This window comes from Micromys minutus, assembly GCF_963924665.1.
Source record: "Micromys minutus genome assembly, chromosome: 4".
Classification (NCBI taxonomy): Eukaryota; Metazoa; Chordata; class Mammalia; order Rodentia; family Muridae; genus Micromys; species Micromys minutus.
This window is the reverse complement of record NC_137973.1, coordinates 42,631,540-42,650,536: the sequence shown is the minus strand read 5'-3', so window position 1 is coordinate 42,650,536 and position 18,997 is coordinate 42,631,540. Positions and strand designations below refer to the sequence as shown.

The following is an 18,997-nucleotide window of genomic DNA, read 5'->3' as shown; positions in this document are numbered from 1 at the left end:
ATGGCTGAGCCTGGTCACAACCCCCATCCTTCTGCCACAGACGGAGGAAGAACTGAAAGGCGCACATCCTGGCTTCTGTGGCTGTTGCTTTGGGCTGGGACCACCTTCCAGGTGACCCTGGGAACCGGACCCGAGCTTCACGCCTGCAAAGAGGTACTGTCCACTCCACCCCTTGACCTGATCTCACCACTTTGGTCAAAAAAAAAAAAAAAAAAAAAAAATCATCCAGATTAGAGACCTTGGAGATCCAGTTACAGTTTCAGGGGCCACAGAGTTCAGTTTTTTTCTAGGGATGAGTAGGGGTTGGGGGGAGGGAAGCAGCCTGGCGTCATGGGTGAGGCCAGCCCATTGGAGGACTCCTAAAATAGATCACCCTCACAAGATCTCAGTAGCTCGGCTCCGTGAGTAAGGTCCAAAAGAATGACAGTTCTCAGAAAGAGAAAGAGTCAGGAGTTGCTTTCCAGATGGGTGGAACTACCTAAAAAGTGGTTGAAAACACCGAGAGGCCAAACAGAAAGAGGAAAGGAGGGGACAGGGATAAAGGTAAAGCTAGGGACCGGTAGTAGACTGGGGTCAGAAGTTCTGGGGTTTGAGGGTGGGAAGCTTGGGTTACAGACCTTAGAATAGTAGTAAGTACCCTAGTGTTGCCCGAAGCTGCTGACTGTGGCCCTGCTGGAAGCTTTGCCTGTTCTCTTGCATACTTTGTTTAGTGTTTAGCACACGACCTACCTTTTCTCGATTTTGAATTCTGTAACATACTTCGCCTACTCTTTCCTTTGAACTTCTGTTAACATATGCCATGAGTCTTTTTCAAGGTGTCTCTAAAATGTTAGCAACATAATTCATACAATAGGTAGTGAATTATTCTAACAACAACCAAATGCTTTTTGAAATTCGTTTTTTGGGGTCGTATGACAAGACACTGGGCACAGCAAAATTAAATAGTTCTGTATTAGTGAAACAGCGATGTTAGGTTTGTGCTCCAAGTGATTAAAAAAAAAACATATGGTAGAGGCAGCGCTGAAATATTTACAAGAAGTATATTGGGGGAAGGCAGAATGAAATTTATCTATGCAGAATGTGAGAGAAAACACGTCAAAAGTCTAGCACTGTAGGAGGAATGCTGAGTATCAAGCCAAACTAAGGTATTGAGGGGTTAAAACAGTCCTTTTAAGTCACAAACGTTAACAATGCCAGTGCCGTGCCATAAATACAAGTGTTATTATGTAGGGTCCCAACCACTAGCCTGTTTACAACATAGCAAATCACAAGAGGAGCAAGTGGGGTTTTTATACCAATACTGTTTGCCTCCAAAGATTCATTAATATTTGAGTGGCTCGTGGCTACCAGGCTTGTTGGCACATGCCTTTAATCTCAGCACTTGGGAGGCAGAGGCAGGTGGATCACTGTGAGTTCGAGGCTAGCCTAATCTACAAATCAAGTCCTAAGACATAGCATGTTCCACAAAGGGAGAAAAGAAATGGCTCTGGCTCAGTGGTTAAGAGAACTTGCTGCTTTTGTAGAGAATCTAAATTCAGTTTTCAGAACCCATATGGCTGCTCACAGCCATCTGTAATTCCAGCTTCAAGGGGTTTGAGATGCTCTCTTGGTCTCTGGGGGCACTGCATGCCTGTGGAACATACATGCATGCAGGCAAACATTCATATACATAAAATTAAAAAATATTTTCTTAAAATGGAGTGACCCCCTGGCTGGGACTTAGCTACAAAAACCATGTCACCCCTCATCACCTTAACTGTGCTTGACATTTGGCATTCCTCCTTCAGTGATAGACTTTTGTTTTCAAATCTTTCACATTTTGCATAGTTAAAAAAGTGCTCACTTAGCATGCATGAAATGCTGGGTTTGATTCCCCAATACTGAATAAGCTAGATGGGGTGGCACATGTCGGTAATCTCGGCACTTGGGAGGGAGGGACAGCAGGACCAGAAATCCAAGGTCCTTCACAGCTACATGGTGAGAGAGAGGCCCCAGAGTCGTCCTCTGACCTTTATGTGCGCACTGTGGGATGTGTTTACCCTTATTCATACACATATCAGGAACACACAAGAAAAGAACCAGCCTGAATCACTGGAAAATGGCCCCAGTCCATGGGCCATTTAGAACATTTACCAGTCCCAGTTATACCCTGGCCATGTCCATGTATGCTTTTGCCAAGACACTTCATGATCAGGTTTAAAGATGACCAAGAACAGAGGGATCTTCCCAGTCACGTTGGTTCACTGGCTTTGGTGGCCTGTGGTCTAATTGCCTTGCCTAAGAGTTAAACACTGCCATTTCCTTTGTAGAACCTACCATACAACTGCCATTAGGTCATTAGGTCTTTGTCCACTGTGACATAGGAGACACTGAAGGCCTTGGACACTTACACCATCTTGGCTGAGAGGAAGAAAAGAGTATGAACATAAGAATTCTGCCTTGTGTGAATATTTTGTCTTTAGACCTATTTAAACAACCAATATTTGCTTAAGAGTAAGCGAGCCGAAGGCAGAGGAAAGGTGTTCACTGTTCCACAGCTTGGGGGAACTGTGGAATGGGCGTTTTGCTAACTCCAACCTCAGGGATGACTGTCTCGAAGATGGAAAGATAAAAATGAACCTCAAATACAAAATAGAATTTGCTTCAGCCCTACTTCTTGGCTCAGCTTCTTTAACTAGACCCACACCTCTTGCCATGTTGAAATGTCTTTGGAGGCATGCTCGCTGGCCGGGGCACCGACAAGCTCTGTTTACACTCTCCTTGAGCAAACAGCCTCCAAACACCCTTGACTCCAAAATAATAAGGAAGAGAATGAGCCCATTATTACAAAGTTCTTCATTAAGCAATATGAACTGATCCAACAAGTTTGGGGGTTTCCAACCCTAAAAAGGTGAAAAATCTAGTTTGAGGAAGACCGTCTGTTTCTTCCTAGTCTCTTCTCTGGATTTTCTTATGGATTTCTTAGGAGCCTATGTAGGGTATTAATGCCGGGGCCTCTTATCAAGCCAAGGCTGATCCAAGAGATAGTGTTGCTGTCATGAACTATTTATAAAAGCTGAGACCTCCAACCGGATTGAAGCAGGAAGAAGGGACACTTGGCTGGAGGTTTTATTGAGGTGGCAGAGCACAGGGAGAGGAAACTGCAGGATGTGTGCCAGGGCTCGGCACTCCTGTCTCCGTTTTACAATAATCAGGGTCAGTGGATCTGAACATCCTGGATGATGTTTGTCCACATGAGTCACTCCTTGAGCACCGTGCTGGCTCAGGCTAAGTGCCGACTGAGACCCAAACGTTTCTTTTAACGTAGTGCAGCAACTGTAAATCCGAGGAGAGGAGCAGAAAACTGCCTCTGATAGGTTCTGCTTTGTTCTGAGGCTGTTGTGCTAATGGCCCCCAGAGGGACTTCCCAATCCATACCGAAAAGCCCAGGGGAGCCTAGGAATCTGGCAGACATGGATCGGAATACGCTTTGTTGAGTGAGTGATAACTCTGCCATTTAATAAGGAATCAAGATCATTAACTCCTGACAGCCTCAGATTCCTGTCCAATAAAATGGAGGGCGTCGTGTCCATCTCAAAGGGCTGTTGTGAGGATTGAATTCGTTTAGAGAGCACAGCCAAGTATCTAGTACACACTCCCAGTGTATCTTAAGCTTAAGAAACACTGGCAGGCGAACTAATCGTACACACAAATAACAACATATAACTTTGCCTAATAATGTGTGTGGTCAGCAGGGCTGGAGTGGCGAGGCAGGTGAGCTGGGAGGAGAAAAAAGAAAAGAGAAACAAAGTAGCCAGAACCGTAGCTACTTGGCCTGCCTCGGGAGTAATCCTTGCTCACTAGGCAGAGGTAGAGGCAGGAAGGATAGAAGGAGAAGCCTGAGAAAAGTTCAACAGATGGAAAAAAAAAAAAAAAAAAAAAAAAAAAAAAAAAAAAAACCCAGTTAGGGAATTGCAGGTAGACCAGTTAGCTGAAACATGAAGCAGTGTAAAGATAGTAGAAGACAAAGAATGTCAGAACCCATGAAGGATTTCTGGTCAGGACCATGGGGGCTGGGGGGTGCGTATTCCCCGGGATGTGCTTGAGGGTTAGGGCTGTGTCTCAGTTGCATTCAAGCAGCCCTTTGTTTGAACCCATATGTGAATGTAAGTTCCCAGAGACGACAGGGGTGTCAGATGCCCCTGGAGCTGGAGGTTTAGGGCATTATTGTGAGCTGAATTTGGGTGCTCTACCAGAGCAGTATGTGACCTTAACCAATGAGCCATCTCTCCAGTGCCTTACCTTCTGTCATTCTTAAAATTCTGGACAGAAGCAACCCCAGGATGTGGGACAGAAAGGCTGCCTCAAGTTGCACAGGAGCCTGGGCCACACTGGGAGTTTTAGAGCACTTTGGCTACATGCAGAGTCAAACCCCATCTGAAAGCAGAGCAAACACATTTAATAGACAAGGAGAGGGAAGCAGACTCGAAAGGCATTCTGGGAAAAAGGTGGCAGAACTTGGCAAAGAGTCTGGGGCTGTGGCATTTTACTCTGTGGCCACCAGCTAGCTGTAGGAGGCAGTTAGAGGTACGCTAGGACCCTGAGGAGCTTGATCATTAATTTTGTTTCATCTTAATTAAGTGAAAGTTAAAATAGATACTCAACTACTGCAAACCTTTTCAATTCAGTTTAAGATTACTTGGGTAAATGCATAGATTTTCTTTGCTGCACTTTTTATAAAATCAAAATGAAGATCAAAGCACTTTTGATGAATATTTGGTGCTGAAATGAGCTGTATCCTAATACCTGTCAATTCTGAAGAACACCACAATCGTTTATAATGTCTTATAAGTTGATATGGCCTAGATAGTATCTAAATGTGACCCATTAAAATTAACTTCACCCTTTTCGTTCTTTACATTTTTGAGAAAAATGGAAAAGCCTGTAGGAGGCTCACATTTCTCTGGGACATTGCTGGCCTGCAGACCACACATTTGGCCCCATTCTCCTGTTTCAGCCACATAACCTAGACAAGACTGGCAGGCACCTCTCACCTTCACCTTCTTGTCTGGTAGACGCGGGTGACGGGGCTCTTGCCCTTCACAGTTGATCGGGGGGCTGTGAAGGTGATTGTCCGAAGTGTTTGGTGAAAGGCAGTGCATGCCTCTCAGTAAGCCTGCTTGTTGGTGATTATGAAGTGCTCTTAGCTCTCTTTACAGGATCATCCGATGGTCCCGTGTGATGTATATGGGTGATGACCCGGAGGAGCTTGCCTGGTTAGCCTCTAATACCAAATTCCCACGGTGACTGTCTCTTCTTGCCTTCTAACGTGCCCCCTTTGAAGTCCTTTCTTTCCCTTCCCTTCCCAATCTTTTATTTACTTATCTTTAGACTGTGTTGCTATAGGGCCCGGGCTAGTTTTAGAACTCATGGTCCTCATGTCTTCCCTAGTGCTGAAGAAGAGGCTTGTATTACCACATCCAACCCAGGTGGTTCTCACCGATTTCCAAATGTGTTATCATTTCTTTTATTTCAAAACTGAAAAGGATGCTACAGGGAAGTGGTGGTGCAAGCCATTTAATCCCAGCACTCGGGAGGCAGAGGCAGGTGGATCTCTCTGAGTTCCAGGCTAGCCTGGCCTACAGAGCAAGTTCCAGGACAACCAGGGCTATACAAAGACTCGTCTCGAAAAATAAAAACCAAACCAAAACAAAAAAAAAAAAATCTAAAAAGAAAAATATCTATACAATGAATATACTAATAAACATTTAGTCACAGAGGTGGAGAGATGGCTCAGAGATCAAGAGCATTGGCTAGTCTCCCAAAGGTTCTGTGTTCAATTCCCAGCACTAATAAGGCAGCTCACAACCTCCTGTAACTCCAGGCCTAGAGGATCTGGCGCCCTCTTCTGGTAAATGTGGACACTGCATGCATGTAGTGTAAAGACCTACAGACTAGCAAAATACCCATACACATAAAAATAAATAATAGATTTTAAAGGCTGGGCAATGATGGAATGTACCCTTAATCCCAGCACTTGGGAGGCAGGAGCAGGTGGATCTCTGAGTTTGGGGACAGTTTGGTCTACAGAGTGAGTTCCAGGACATCCAGGGTTACACTGAGAAACCTTGTCTCAGAAAAAAAGGAGGAGGAAGAGGAGGAGGAGAAAGAAAAGGAGGGAGAGGAGGAGGAAAAGGAGGGGGAGAGATTTTAAAATTCATAAATAAATGGTTGAAATAGAGTTTAGAAACAAATAATTATAAGCCTGCAGTCCCAGCACTGGGAAGGCTGAGGCAAGAAGCCTGTCTTTCTAGAAGTTCAAGGCCAGCCTGGCTACCCAGTCAGACCTTGTTAAAGAAAGAACAAAAAAGGCAAAAGAAAGGAAGGAAATAGGAAGGAGAGAGAAGAAAAGGGAAAGATAGGGTTGGGGATATAAGTCAACGGGAGAGCACGGACCTAGAATAAATTTCATTCCCATGAAAAAGAGGCCTCTCCTGATGGTCTCCTTCCCGCTGCCTGTGTATGTAACTGCGTGTCTAGACAGCTGTTCCTCCTGGTAATCTTGTCTGACATGGCATCTCTAGACCACTCTCCTTCACTGAACACATTCCACATTGACTTTCACTGCCAGTGTTTTCAGAGAAACTGCACTCGTTCAGTTCCCAACAGGCTTCGTCTCTCTCTGATCGCTCATGCTGCCTACCCATGCTTTCTGGACACCAGCCCCGCTAGAGACGTTGCTTTGTTTCTGCCTCCCTTGTGACTCCTTCTCTTGTCTGCTTGATTTTCAGCCTCCTGGTCTCCTTGAGCTGTAAATCTGTCGGTTCCCAAAGTCAGTCATCAAACGTGTGTCTCTATCCACCCCCCCCATCTTCCCCCAGCCCTTGAGTTTTACTCCCTAAGGAACTTCAAACAGCAGCATGGCATGGTGAAAGGGCATATGTGGACTGATGGATCTTGAATTCATGCTTCTTGTCTGGACCTCGCCCCTGAACTCTATTCCTGTATATCCAGCTGCACCTGGATATGCATCTGATTGGCAGTTCAGGTTTATAATGTCCAGACCTGGTTCTCAGCACCACTTTGATGCTGATCCTTTCTTTGAGATCCCGTGCCTCAAAGGAACTTTCTCCTCTCAGCTCCCAGCAGCCCTTCCTTCCCAACACTCAGGCTGCAAATCCTGACTCCCCTCTTTTTCCTTCCTCCATCAGAATTCATCAGAAAAAAATTTTACCAGCTCTACCTCCAAAATATACCGAGTGTAATGGTTTCTTGTCCTCGTCCAAGACGCTGTCTCCAGGCCTCCCACTGAGCTGCTTCCCTTCCACAAGAACTTTTTGTTTCCCACAGCCTGAATAAACATACCAGACAGAAGCTTGATGTCTGTCCTCTTGTGCTAAGAGCAGGCAAGATGGCTCAGCAGTTAAGAGCTGGCTGCTCTTCCAGAGGACTGGGGTTCAGTCCCTGGCACCCACACGGTAGCTGACAATCATCTATAACTCCAGTTCTAGGAGCTCTGACATCCTCTGGTGGTCCCTGAAGGTACCAGGCAAACATTGGTGTACAGACATAAGTTCAAAACTCCCATATGCATAAAGTAAAGATAAATCTTTTCTTAAAACACATGTTCCTTGTTATAACTGGAACCAGTGTTTTTAGTGGTCTGTGAGGCCCTGTGCACAGATGGCCCTTCCTTCTTTCTCTCCAGCTTCATCAGCTGCTTGGTCACTTCTCAGACAGGAGGGGCGACCTCCTGCTGATTTGCCTGTGTGATTGGTTTCCACGTGGCCAGTCCACAGGGACAAACGTCCTGGAGGCTTCTTTTCCAGCCCCAGCCCCGGCCCCGGCCCTCACCATGACCCTGAATGCTGATCTTCTGCTTTCTTTCCTGTTTTTTAAAAAAATCTCTTTTCTTCACCTATGTCTTGCTGAACAAATCTTTTGTTCTATTTTCTTTTTAAAAAATATTTATTTTATTTATGAGTACACTGTAGCTGTCTTCAGACACACCAGAAGACGACATCAGATTCCATTGCAGATGGTTGTGAGACACCATGTGGTTGCCAGGAATTGAACTCAGGACCTCCGGAAGAGCAGTCTGAGCCATCTCTCCAGCCCTTGTTCTATTTTCCACTTTTATAAAAATTCATGATTGGCTTTTCTAATATGTTAATGTCATATATTACACACAATTATTACCAGTTTATTTCTATTATCATTACTATAGTTCATATAGTTGTATTATTTATTAGTTATATAGTGTATGATTGATATATTTTTACTTGCATGTTATTATATCTTCATTTTTATTAAATAATGCTTCTTTGGGCAGTCCTGCATCTGTCTCCTGCTAAGAAGGTACACATTCCTCAAAGCTGGAAACCCGTAGAAGCCTGATGCTGGGTCATGGAGTATGCAGATTCATCTTTGGGAGGAGCCAAACTGTTTTCTCAAGGGGAGGAACTGATCATAACTTCTTTTTCAATTATTTTGGCGAGTACGTGATTGAGATTCATATATTGATTTCTAATTTCCAAAGAATATAATCCCCACATTTGGGAGGAAGAGGCAGGAAGATCTACCATTGTAAGATTAACTTAGGTTACAATATTGAGTTCACGGCCAGACTGAGCTATATAGCGATATTCTGTCTCAACAAAGGCTGGGGATATAGCTCAGAAGGCAAAGCACACACAAGACCCTGGGTGCAATTCCTAGCACTTAAGGGGAAATAGATGAGTATGGGTCTTAACACTGTTTGACACTGGAGGGACTCTCAGAGGTAGGATATTAACAAGAACTCTATAGCCCTAAGGAATAGGAATAATGTTTGCAGATATGGATCAATAATGAAGGGTATCCTTGTTGTTTAGAGAACAACCAACAAAACCCTCCACTACAGCCCCACACCCACACTGCGGATTTTGAATGTAGGGCCTCAGGCATGTTAGATGTAAAGTGTATCTCTGGCTGGATCCATTTTCAACTCAAATGTAGCTTTTGCTACGATAACTCTTCAACTGAAAAGTGAGGAGGAGGAAGAAGGGAAGGAGGAGGCAGTGGTGAAGGAAGACTTATGTCACCTCTTCCCATACCACAACCCCCCTTAAGACTTAGTGGTTTAAAGGAGGAGTAACTGGTGTTTGGCTCAGAACTCTGTAGTTTCTCTGGGTCGATTGTTGAGGTCTAGGCAGAATGGCTAATCGCTGCTAGGCTCCCATACAGGAGTGTGGTCAAGTTGGTGGTTGCAAGGTCACTAATCTAGGATGCCTTGTTCAGATGTCTGCCAGTTGGCAGGCTGTTAGTGGGACACCTATGTTCCTTGTTCTTATTTTTCTGCAGGGAGTGAGAAAGCATGCATGTGGCATACACCCAAACATACACACATAAGCAAAATAAATTGAAAAGTAATATTTTGTTGTTTTTTTAAAGACAAAAAGCAATTTAGGAGGGAAGGATTTGTCTTGACCTATATATGGCTCACCGTTAAGAAAAGCCAAGTCAGGAACTCAAGGGAGCAATATGTAGAAATACTCCTCATTTTCTATATAAGCCGAGACCAGCTGCTCAGGGGTGGCCCATGCACTGTATGAGCATTCCCACGTCAATCATCAGTCAAGAAAATGCGCCACAGACAAGCCCACAGGCCAATCCTATGGAGGCACTTCTCAGTTGAAGTTCCCGGGTGACCCTGTAGTGTGTGGCAAGTTGACAGAAACTAACCAGCATGGTAGCCCAGGTTGGTTTTGAACCAGCAATCCTCCTGCCAGTTTCAGCCATAAAGCTTAAGCACCGAAATGAACATGCATACTTATTTTAGATGTTTGTCCCATCACCATTAAGTAACTTTGCCCCTGGCCTCCCCTTCCTCGCCTGTTCCCTCCCCTCCATCCCTTCCTTTCTTTTGTGAGACCGGGGTTCACGGAATAGCCCAGGTTCATTAGATAGTCAGGTTCACTAGATTGTTGGGTTCACTAGTATATGAGCCTAGAACTGCTTATCTTATGCCAGGACTTCCGAGTGCTGGGATTACCGGTGTGTGCTACCACACCCAAGGTGACATTTCAGTTTTTGGGACAGAGTTTCTCTATATAGTCCTGGCTGTCCTAGAACTCACTCTGTAGACCAGTCTGGCCTTGAATTTATGAGATCCGCCTGCCTCTGCCTGAGTGCTGGGATTAAAGGCACATACCACCATCAGCCAGCTCAGTCCTTCAGCTCTTAAATTACGTTCCTAGAAATGGGAATCCCCCGGTCAAAGGATGAACTATATAGTTTATACTGCTCAATTTTTCTCAACTTCTCTTTTGGAGAAATTGTATCAATTTTATTTCCTATTTACCTTATGTAGATTCATCTTTTATCAAGATGAAGTTTATTAATGAAAAATGTGAGATTTTAATCAACGCTGGGGATGTGTGGTTTTACCACTTTTTTCACTATAAAAAATGAACCACACCCATGGGTGTGTCTGGTGCTCATGTAGATCAGAATGCTTTTGAGCCATTTTTGTAGGTGCTGGGACTGCACCCAGGTCCCCTGTGAGAACAAGAAGTTCTCTTAAACACTGAGTTGTCTCTTCAGTTCTGTTTTTCCTTTAAAAAAATTTCTATGTGTGTGTATGCATACATGTCTGTTTGTGTGTCTTTATGTATGTGCATATAACATGGAGCACATGGAGGTCAGAAGATGGCTTGTAGAAGTCAGCTCTTTTCTTCTATCACATGAGTCCCAGGGAATTGAGCTCAGCTGGTCAGGTGCAAATGCCTTTACTTCTGAGCCATCTCAGACCCAAGCATACATTTTAATTATCCATCCTTTCTGGCTAGAATGCAAACTCTGTATGGGCTAACATTTTCACATGCTTTATTCATTTATATACTTCTAAAGCTCATCATGTTGGAATTGCTTCACTTTCTTTTCCTGAATTAAGCCCCATTTTGTAGATGATGAAATTAAGGTACAAACAGTTATTAGCCTGTCAGAAGTTACACAGCAAGTAAAAGGGTGGGTCTCGGGCAGCGGGGCTCTTAGCCACCATGCTGTCTGCCTGCCCTTGCCCCAAGTCCACACAGCCCAAACAGTATAAGCAGCAAAGAGAAAGCTCTTTGCTTTGCTTCTTTCCCTTTGTGTCTACAAGTCCCCAAAGACAAACATCTGTCAGAACTTCCATACGACATTCTGTTCGTTCGTTTGTTTGTTTTTTAAGACAGGGTTTCTCTGTATATCCCTGGCTGTCTTGGAACTCATTACGTAGCCAAGGCTGGCCTTGAACTCACAGAGATCCTCCTGCCCCTGCCGCCCAAGTGATGGGATCAAAGGTGCTGTGCCACCACCCACAGACCGCTATTTTTGAAATACTTCATTCCCAAATGAAAATATATGCCTCTTAGAACCCCTTTATAAAAACTGTGTCAGCATATCTGTCTTATTTATATTTTGTTCTTGTTATGATAGATCTCATTATTGTATGTGTATGATGTGTGTGTGTGGCCATCAGAGGACAACTTCGTGGAGCTGATTCTTGCTTTCCACCTTGACATAGGTTCTGGGATTGAACTCAGGTCATTAGGTTTGCATGACAGTTAACCAGCTGAGCTGCCTCCTGGGCTTGAGCATAATATATTGAAACTACTTCTCAGATGACTCAGTCATGTATAACGATGCTTCAGGGGATGTCCTCTTACAGGTCGATGGAGATTCGAGTCTATCTCTAGAATAAATTCTTTAAAAATAAGACTGCCGTGTCAAAGAGTATGCTTAACATTTCTATAGAAGTCTAGAGTCTAGTCAGCAGCACTGACTTAAAGACATCATTAGCCTTCTTGGTGACAGGCTCAGGGGAGATGTTGGCTGTGGCTCATGGACCTCAGGGAGTTACTGAGACGTGCGGGGCAAGGCTGGGAGGCCTGTCAGCTTTCTCTGGTTACCAGGTGTCTAAATCAAGGAAGTTAAGCAGTGGCTAATTAAAAAAAATAAAAAAAGTATATGTCAAGTGCTGTGTACTGTACCAGATTAAAGAACAGAACAGATCATTATAGTCAGGGCTTGACAGCTGCCGGAGACAGGTACATCTTCATACTCCACTTTGCAAACTCCTTTAGTCTGAAACTTAATGTACAGTTATCACCTACTCTTTACCTTCCCCTTGTCACGGATCATTAAATGCCTTTTTAAAGATGTAGATAGTGATGCGTCCTGAAGGAAATAGGTTGACACGCATGGCTCTCTACTCCTTTCAGTGTGTATGCATGCTCGCGCACGTGAGCACCCCGTGCTCTGGTACGTGAGTGTCAGATGACAACATGTGAAGGTTGGCTCTTTCTGCCATGTGGTCCTCAGGGATCACACTCGGGTCTGCGGTGCTTGGCAGCAAGTCCATCCTGTGTCAGCTCAGGTTAAATGTTTTCTAAGCCTCCATCTTTCTACTGATGTGAAGTAAAAAGAAATCAGACAATTAGTGAGAGGATGAGGGAGCAAAGGATGTGGACCCGGGTGTGAGCAACAAAACTAGGACCAGCCGGAGTGTGCAAACAGGAGTTACTAGGCTTCTCTCACCATGAAAGAAAGGAGACATTCCTTTTACTTTTGGATAACTCTAAGACGTAAGATAAAAAAGAAAGCCGTCAATACACCACAACTTACTATCATTGTTTTGTGTATGTGTATATACTTACATGCATGTCACAGTGGACATGTGAAGGTCAGAGGACAACCCTTGAGAAGTTGGCTTTTTCCTCCCACCATGTGGAGTCCTGGGGACCAAACTCAGATCCTCAGGCTCCGCAGCTGATGTCTTTGCTGATTAAGCCATCTCTCCACCCTAACTGCACTCATTAACATCTTAATTTTTTAACTCACAAAACCTAAGGCTAAAGGAGGTCAACAGGTTTGTTTCTTCTAGAGAGCATCATCTACATGGTGCCTTTAGGAGGCTGAGGATGTTGAGGTGTCATGGATGTCCTTTCTGTTCTTGCCTTCTTGAAAAATAGGTTCAGTCAAGATATATAGCTAGTTTAAGTTTATTTAGCAAAGACAAGAGAAGCAATGAAACACAAAGCAGTGGGTGCCCAAAATGGGGAGCAGCTTGCTGTGTGCTGCGTTGTGGATGTCAAAGATTAGAGGCAGTAGCCCACTCCTGAGCTAGGATGAACCTTTTTCAGTCCCCAATCATGGTGGGCTAGATCTTTCAGTATTTCCTCTCATACTCGCCACAAAAAGGAGGGGTGTCAAAGCCATGATACAAATGCTGTTAAAATGGGTCAGGTCCTTCATTAGTGTGCATGTGTGGGTGATGCTCTGGTGTGTTAATTGTTGATAAGGTGGGAGCAACCCAACTGCAGCTTCAAGGGTTTTAATCGCTTACTGGCTCTCTGATTGCCAACAACCACCAGACTCAGCTTCGGTTTCTTTGGTAACCTCCTATCTAAATCCCTGCTTACGGCATGCTTCTAGAGCAGACTCCTGTTTCCTTACAATTCAGTCTGGGCCAGCCAGACTGCATGCTTTTAATCCCAGTAGTCCGGAGATCAGAGGCAGGTGGATCTCTATGAGTTTGAGGCCAGCTTGGTCTACACAGTGAGTCCCAGGTCAGTCAAGGCTGCACGGTGAAAAACCTGTCTTCAAACAACCAACTAACCAGCCAGCCAGCCAGCCAGCCAAACAACCAACAACAAAACCAACTTAATCTGTTGAAAGAAGGGTATATGGAAAGACCATCGGCTGTGTGTGTTCCCGAGGAGAGGCTTGGGGAGAAGCGGGGGAGCCATCGAGGCTTGGGGGGAGGGAGAGGGAGCCAGCTGCAACCTTCCAAGACTCCAGCACTGCCTTGTCGTTTTCCCTTGAGGCCTGTTCTTCCTCTAATCTGTCAACTCAGATGTCAGATGGCTTAGACTCAGCTGGAAGCGCGTTTGCTTCGCTTCTCTAGCATCCTGATCATGTCCTTTTTACCCCAACATGCATTTTAACTCACACACTTGTTTTCACTGTAACAGCACAAGTCTGGACTTAGGGTAGCTCTCAGGGGAGATCCAGTCGAAAGGCATGTGCAGTTCCTAAGAATGTTTAGCCTCTGGTCCTGAGCAACGAAGTGTTTGTTGCTGTGTGTGTGTGTGTGTGTGTACATGTGTGTACACATGTGTATGTGTATGTACATGTGTGTGTACCTGTGCATGATGTGTGTGTGTACATGTATATGTGAGTTTATGGGTGAGTACATCAGTATTTGTCAATGAGAAGCTCAGAGAAAGACATCTGGAATCTTCCTCCAAATCCTTCTTGGCCTTACTGCCTTGAAGCTCTTTGTTGTCAGGATGAGTAGCTGGTGAGCAAGCTTCAGGGGTGTGCCTGTCTCTGACCCCTAACTGCTGGATCACAGCCTCGCTCAGCTGCATCTGGCTTCCTACATGGGCTCTGGAGATTCAAACGCAGCTTCGTGCTTGCATAGCAAGTGTTCTGAGCCACTGAGCCATCTTTCCAGCCCATACATATTTAAATATTTTGAACCAAAATGTGTTAAGCCCTTCCTTTCTATTTTTCGCAGTTAGAATTCAGAATTTTCTCCTAATTGGAGACAAGGAGCCCAAATAGATCCAAGGAAGGATCACACCCTACACTACAAATTCTCTTCCACTGTTCCAGACCAAGGGCTGGAACCCAAAACTCCCTTTTCCAACTTGCATCAAAGAACAACAGGTTTTTGTTTTGTTTTGTTTTTGCAACAGTGTCTCAAACTTGCTTTTGTAGCTTCAGAGGGCATTAAATTTATAATTCTTCTGCATCCCCTTCCCAAGTGGGATTATAGAAAATCTAATTTAGGGTAGACCCCTCCCTTCCCCCCTTTCCCCTTTGGATCTTTTGAGACAGGGTCTCACGTAGTTCTTGCTGTTTTAGAGCATGCTATATAGATGAGGACAGCCTTATGCTGGCATGATCCTCCTGTCTCTGCCTCCCATGTGCTAGTGGTACAGGCATGAGCCACAGTGACAGACTGTCAGGTTCTTAAAGTCTTGGACCGAGAACATGAACTCTGAACATTTGGGGAGGCTCACTGATAGATTACTCTGTAAAAAGAAATCAGAGCATTATATGTATGTCTATTATATGTACATATATGTGTGTGTATGTATGTGGTTAACCTCTTTAGTCACTGCACTATCAGAAAGTGCAGATTGTTCCTAATACCTGACTGTGAATCGTTAACACACAAAGGTTGTTAGACACTTAGGAAAGCATCTTCAGTTTGGTCCTCATAGGAAGTTCCAGGCCAAACAGGGCCTTAAAAATATCCTACAAATAGCTGTTGCTCCTGATTAAGAGAGATGGTTACATGAACTTGGGGGATCTTTTGGGGTCCACATATCTGGTGCGGAGGAGGAGATGCCTTTCCCTCTGAAGGGTTTCACCTTAGCAGCCCAGCAGCAGAGCTGCTCTCTCAACGCTCTCTTTGCTTGGAGCTCTAATTTCCTCCACAACATTCAGGCTCCAGATTTCATTCATTTATTTATCAAACTTCTTTGGACTATTGAGAAATACTGTCTGTATCGCTACTTGTCTCCAGAGAACGGACATATCAGAGCACTTAGCATTTGAAAATATCAGTTCTCTCCAGAAAATGTGGGTTATTATTGTTTATCCTATAAGATATTTACCTTTTCTCTGATGTTTAGAAACCTTTTTAAAATTGCATATTTTGTATATTCGAAGCACCTTCACCCACTTAGCCACCTCACTGGCCCTTTGGATTTAATAACTGAATCTCTGAAGTTTTAAGATAATTTATTTACCAAGTTATCTCCTCTGTCTGTTTGAGACAGGCTCTCACCATGTAACCTTGGCTGGCCTAGAACTCACCGTGTAGACCTGGCTGGCTTTGAACCCACAGAGATCTACCTGCCTCTGCCTCTGGAGCACTAGAATGAAAGTCATGCTTCAGCTCCTGCTCTCTGAGTTATACACTGAACATGACCGACTGAAACCAGAAAGATACGGTCGGAACTCCACACCTGCAAGCATCTGGCTGTCAAAGGCACAGGCGGTTGCAAGTTACAAAGAGAAATGAAGGTGTGACAGAAAGGGGTCAGATGGGAACAAGCCGCAGGCAAAGCAGCCACTGGGGCCCAGCATCAGATCCGAGTCCAATAGACTTCCAGACTCAGGCAAGCTGCAGCACCTCAGGTTCATTTATCCAAGAAGCTGGTGAATGTCCTTTGAAAGGTGGTCGCAAAAATGGGGGGGGGGGTGCTCATAGTGATTAGCTGTGGTTGTCGTTGAGGTTGCTTTAACAAAGTGCTATAAATCCAGGGCTTTAAAACAACCAAATATGGGGCTAGGGAGATGGCTCAGTGCTTTAAAGCATTTGTTGCTCTTCTGGAGGTCCTGAGTTCAATTCCCAGTACCGACATGGAGGCTCACAAAGTCTGATGCTGTCTTAATACTCATGTACATAAATAAACAAATCCAAAAACAAACAAGATGCAGGCTTTAGATTCCAGTACTTCAAACCAAGAGGCTGGAATAACCATAACCACGTTGGCCTTTAATCCCAACGTGGGGTTGGGGTAGGGAGGAGAGTTTCAGGACAGCCAGGACCACATAGTGAGACCCTGTCTGAAAGAAAAGAAAAAAATAAAGCAAACAAAACAAAACAAAAAACAAAACAAAACAACAACAACAACAAAGAAAAAAAACCTGGAATTCTTTCAGAATTCAGGAAACCAGAAGTCACAGCTGACATGGGCGGGGGTGGGGGGTGCTTTCCATCCTTGAGAGCTGGAGAGAAGAATTCCCTCTTGCCTCTTCCTTGATTCTGGTGTTTTCTGGCCATCCTGGTGTTCCTTGATTTGCAGATTCTATTAGGCCATGGTATTCTTCTTGTGTGTGTTGCTATCTTCTCAAGAGCTAATGATACCAGGCAGTGAATTTAGGGCTCATTCTAATTTTCTTTCTTCTTTTTTATTCAAGGTAGTGTTTTTCTGTGTAACCCTTGCTGTCTTGGGACTCACTCTGTAGACCAGGCTGGCCTCAAACTCAGAGATCCACCTGCCTCTGCCTCCTAAGTGCTGGGATTAAGGACATGTGCATCTACAGATTCAGGCCCATCCTAATTTAATGTACCCTTAACTAATTATATCTTCAAAGATACTGTTTCTATTAAAGTTACATTATAAGTCCCAAGTGGCCAAGAGTTTTAGATGGAAACATCAGTCCCCAGTGGGAACTATGGGAACTATCCAGTAGCAAAATGCAGATTAGTGCTGGGGATGGACCTCAGCTGAGGGAGGGCTTGCCTATCATTCACAAAGTCCTGAGTTCAATTCCAGTGCCGTGTGCTTTGGGTGTGGTGGTGAAGGTAGAGGTCTCAGGAGTTCAAAGGTCATCCTAGACCACATTGCAAGTTCCAGGACACATGAGACCTTCTCTAAGAAACAAACAAAACCCACCAGAGAAAGAGGCTAAGAAAACTTCTTTAAGCAAAGTCAATGTAAATTTCTTCCTTAAAGTATTTTGGTGTGTGTGTGTGTGTGTGTGTGTGTGTGTGTGTGTGTGTGGCCTGCCTAAATGATTATATGTGAACCACATGTGTGCAGGAGCTCTTGGAGGTCAGAAGAGGGCATCTCATTTCTTGGAACTGGAGTTGCAGGAGGTTGTGAGCAGCCGTGTGAATGCTGGAAGCCAAACCCGGGTCCTCTGAAAGAACAGAAAGTCCTCTTAACATCTGGTCCGTCTCTCTCGTCTCCATCAATGTTTCTTAGGAGAAAGTGGAAGCTCTTGAGTGTAAGGGTAGGGTGAACAAGAAAACAATACCTGTAAGAATAAATAAATGTAGTATGCTGGGGAGATAGCCCAGTGGTTAAGAGCATTGGTGAAAAGCACTGGCTGCTCTTCCAAAGGGTTCAAATCCCAGCACCTACATGGCAGCTCACACTATCTGTGATTCCAGTTCCAGGGGATCCAACACCCTCACACAGACATACATGGAGGAAGAACACTGGGGAAGGGGAAGACTATTTTTAAGGTTTTAAATTATTTTAAAAAGAAAAATAATGCAAATCAAAAAAATGACTTCTTTGGGCTAGAATGTTAAAGAGAACGTCACAGAAGAAGTAAGGACTAGGCAGCTGGAGAGATGGCTCAGCAGTTAAAAGTACTTGCTGCTCTTGCAGAGAGGACCAATGTTTGGTTCCTAGTACCCACCCGGTGGCTCACACCATCCATAATGCTGAGTTCCAGGGGGACTTGATGCCCTGTTCTGTCCTCTATTGGCACCAAACACACACGTGGTGCACACACATACAGACAAAACTCATATAAGTGAAATAGTTTTTAAAAGATCATTCAGAACTTATTGGTAAAGATCAAGGTTAGAGGGGTGGCTCAGTGGGTAAGGCGCTCGTTGCTCAAGTGTAAGAACCTACATTAGAACCCTGGCACCTAGTGGGGAAGCCTGGTCCTAGCACCACATGGCAGCTTACAACCATCTGTAACTCTAGTCCCAGGAGATGTCATCTTCCAGGCACAACCACAGTGCACATACATACATTCAGACAAAACACTCATACACATAAAAATAAAAATAAATACTTTTTAAAAAGAAGTCTGACATGATCATGCACACCTGCGAGCTCAGATCTGCTGGAGCAGAGACAGGAGAGTCACTGACCGTGCTGATGACCAGCCAACCTCTAGTGTCCCAAAGAAATAAAGCGGAGACACATAGAGAAGACCCAGTCTCTCCCTCATGCACACACGTGCTCACACATACACACATGCATGCACACGTTTGTGCACGCACACACCCATGCACGGTACAATTTTGATAAGTTCTGAGCTGTAGCAGAGCATCTCAGGTGCAGAGAAAGTCGAGCATCTCGGTGTTTTAACAATGGAATTACTAAGTTCACAAAGCCAGCTATTGCTGAGGCAGAAACTTCTTTGTTCCAATCAGAATTCAAAAGTACAGTTCTCTTCTTAACAGAGCTTTGGAAGTTGTAGAAATGGAGCATCTCTTTTAAACCAC

The 18,997-nt window shown here is 44.4% G+C and overlaps 1 protein-coding gene across 4 annotated transcripts in view; it reads left to right on the top strand.

Moving 5' to 3' along the window:
- Positions 1 to 18,997, top strand: part of ELAPOR1 (endosome-lysosome associated apoptosis and autophagy regulator 1) — a gene marked incomplete at both ends in the record, with an annotated part of 73,233 nt that continues 54,236 nt past the window's right edge. For all 4 annotated transcript variants that reach the window (XM_080915500.1, XM_080915498.1, XM_080915499.1 and 1 more), the window contains one exon: positions 1 to 153. In XM_080915500.1, the coding sequence (XP_080771626.1) occupies positions 1 to 153 (153 nt within the window). The remainder of the gene's footprint in view (positions 154 to 18,997) is intronic.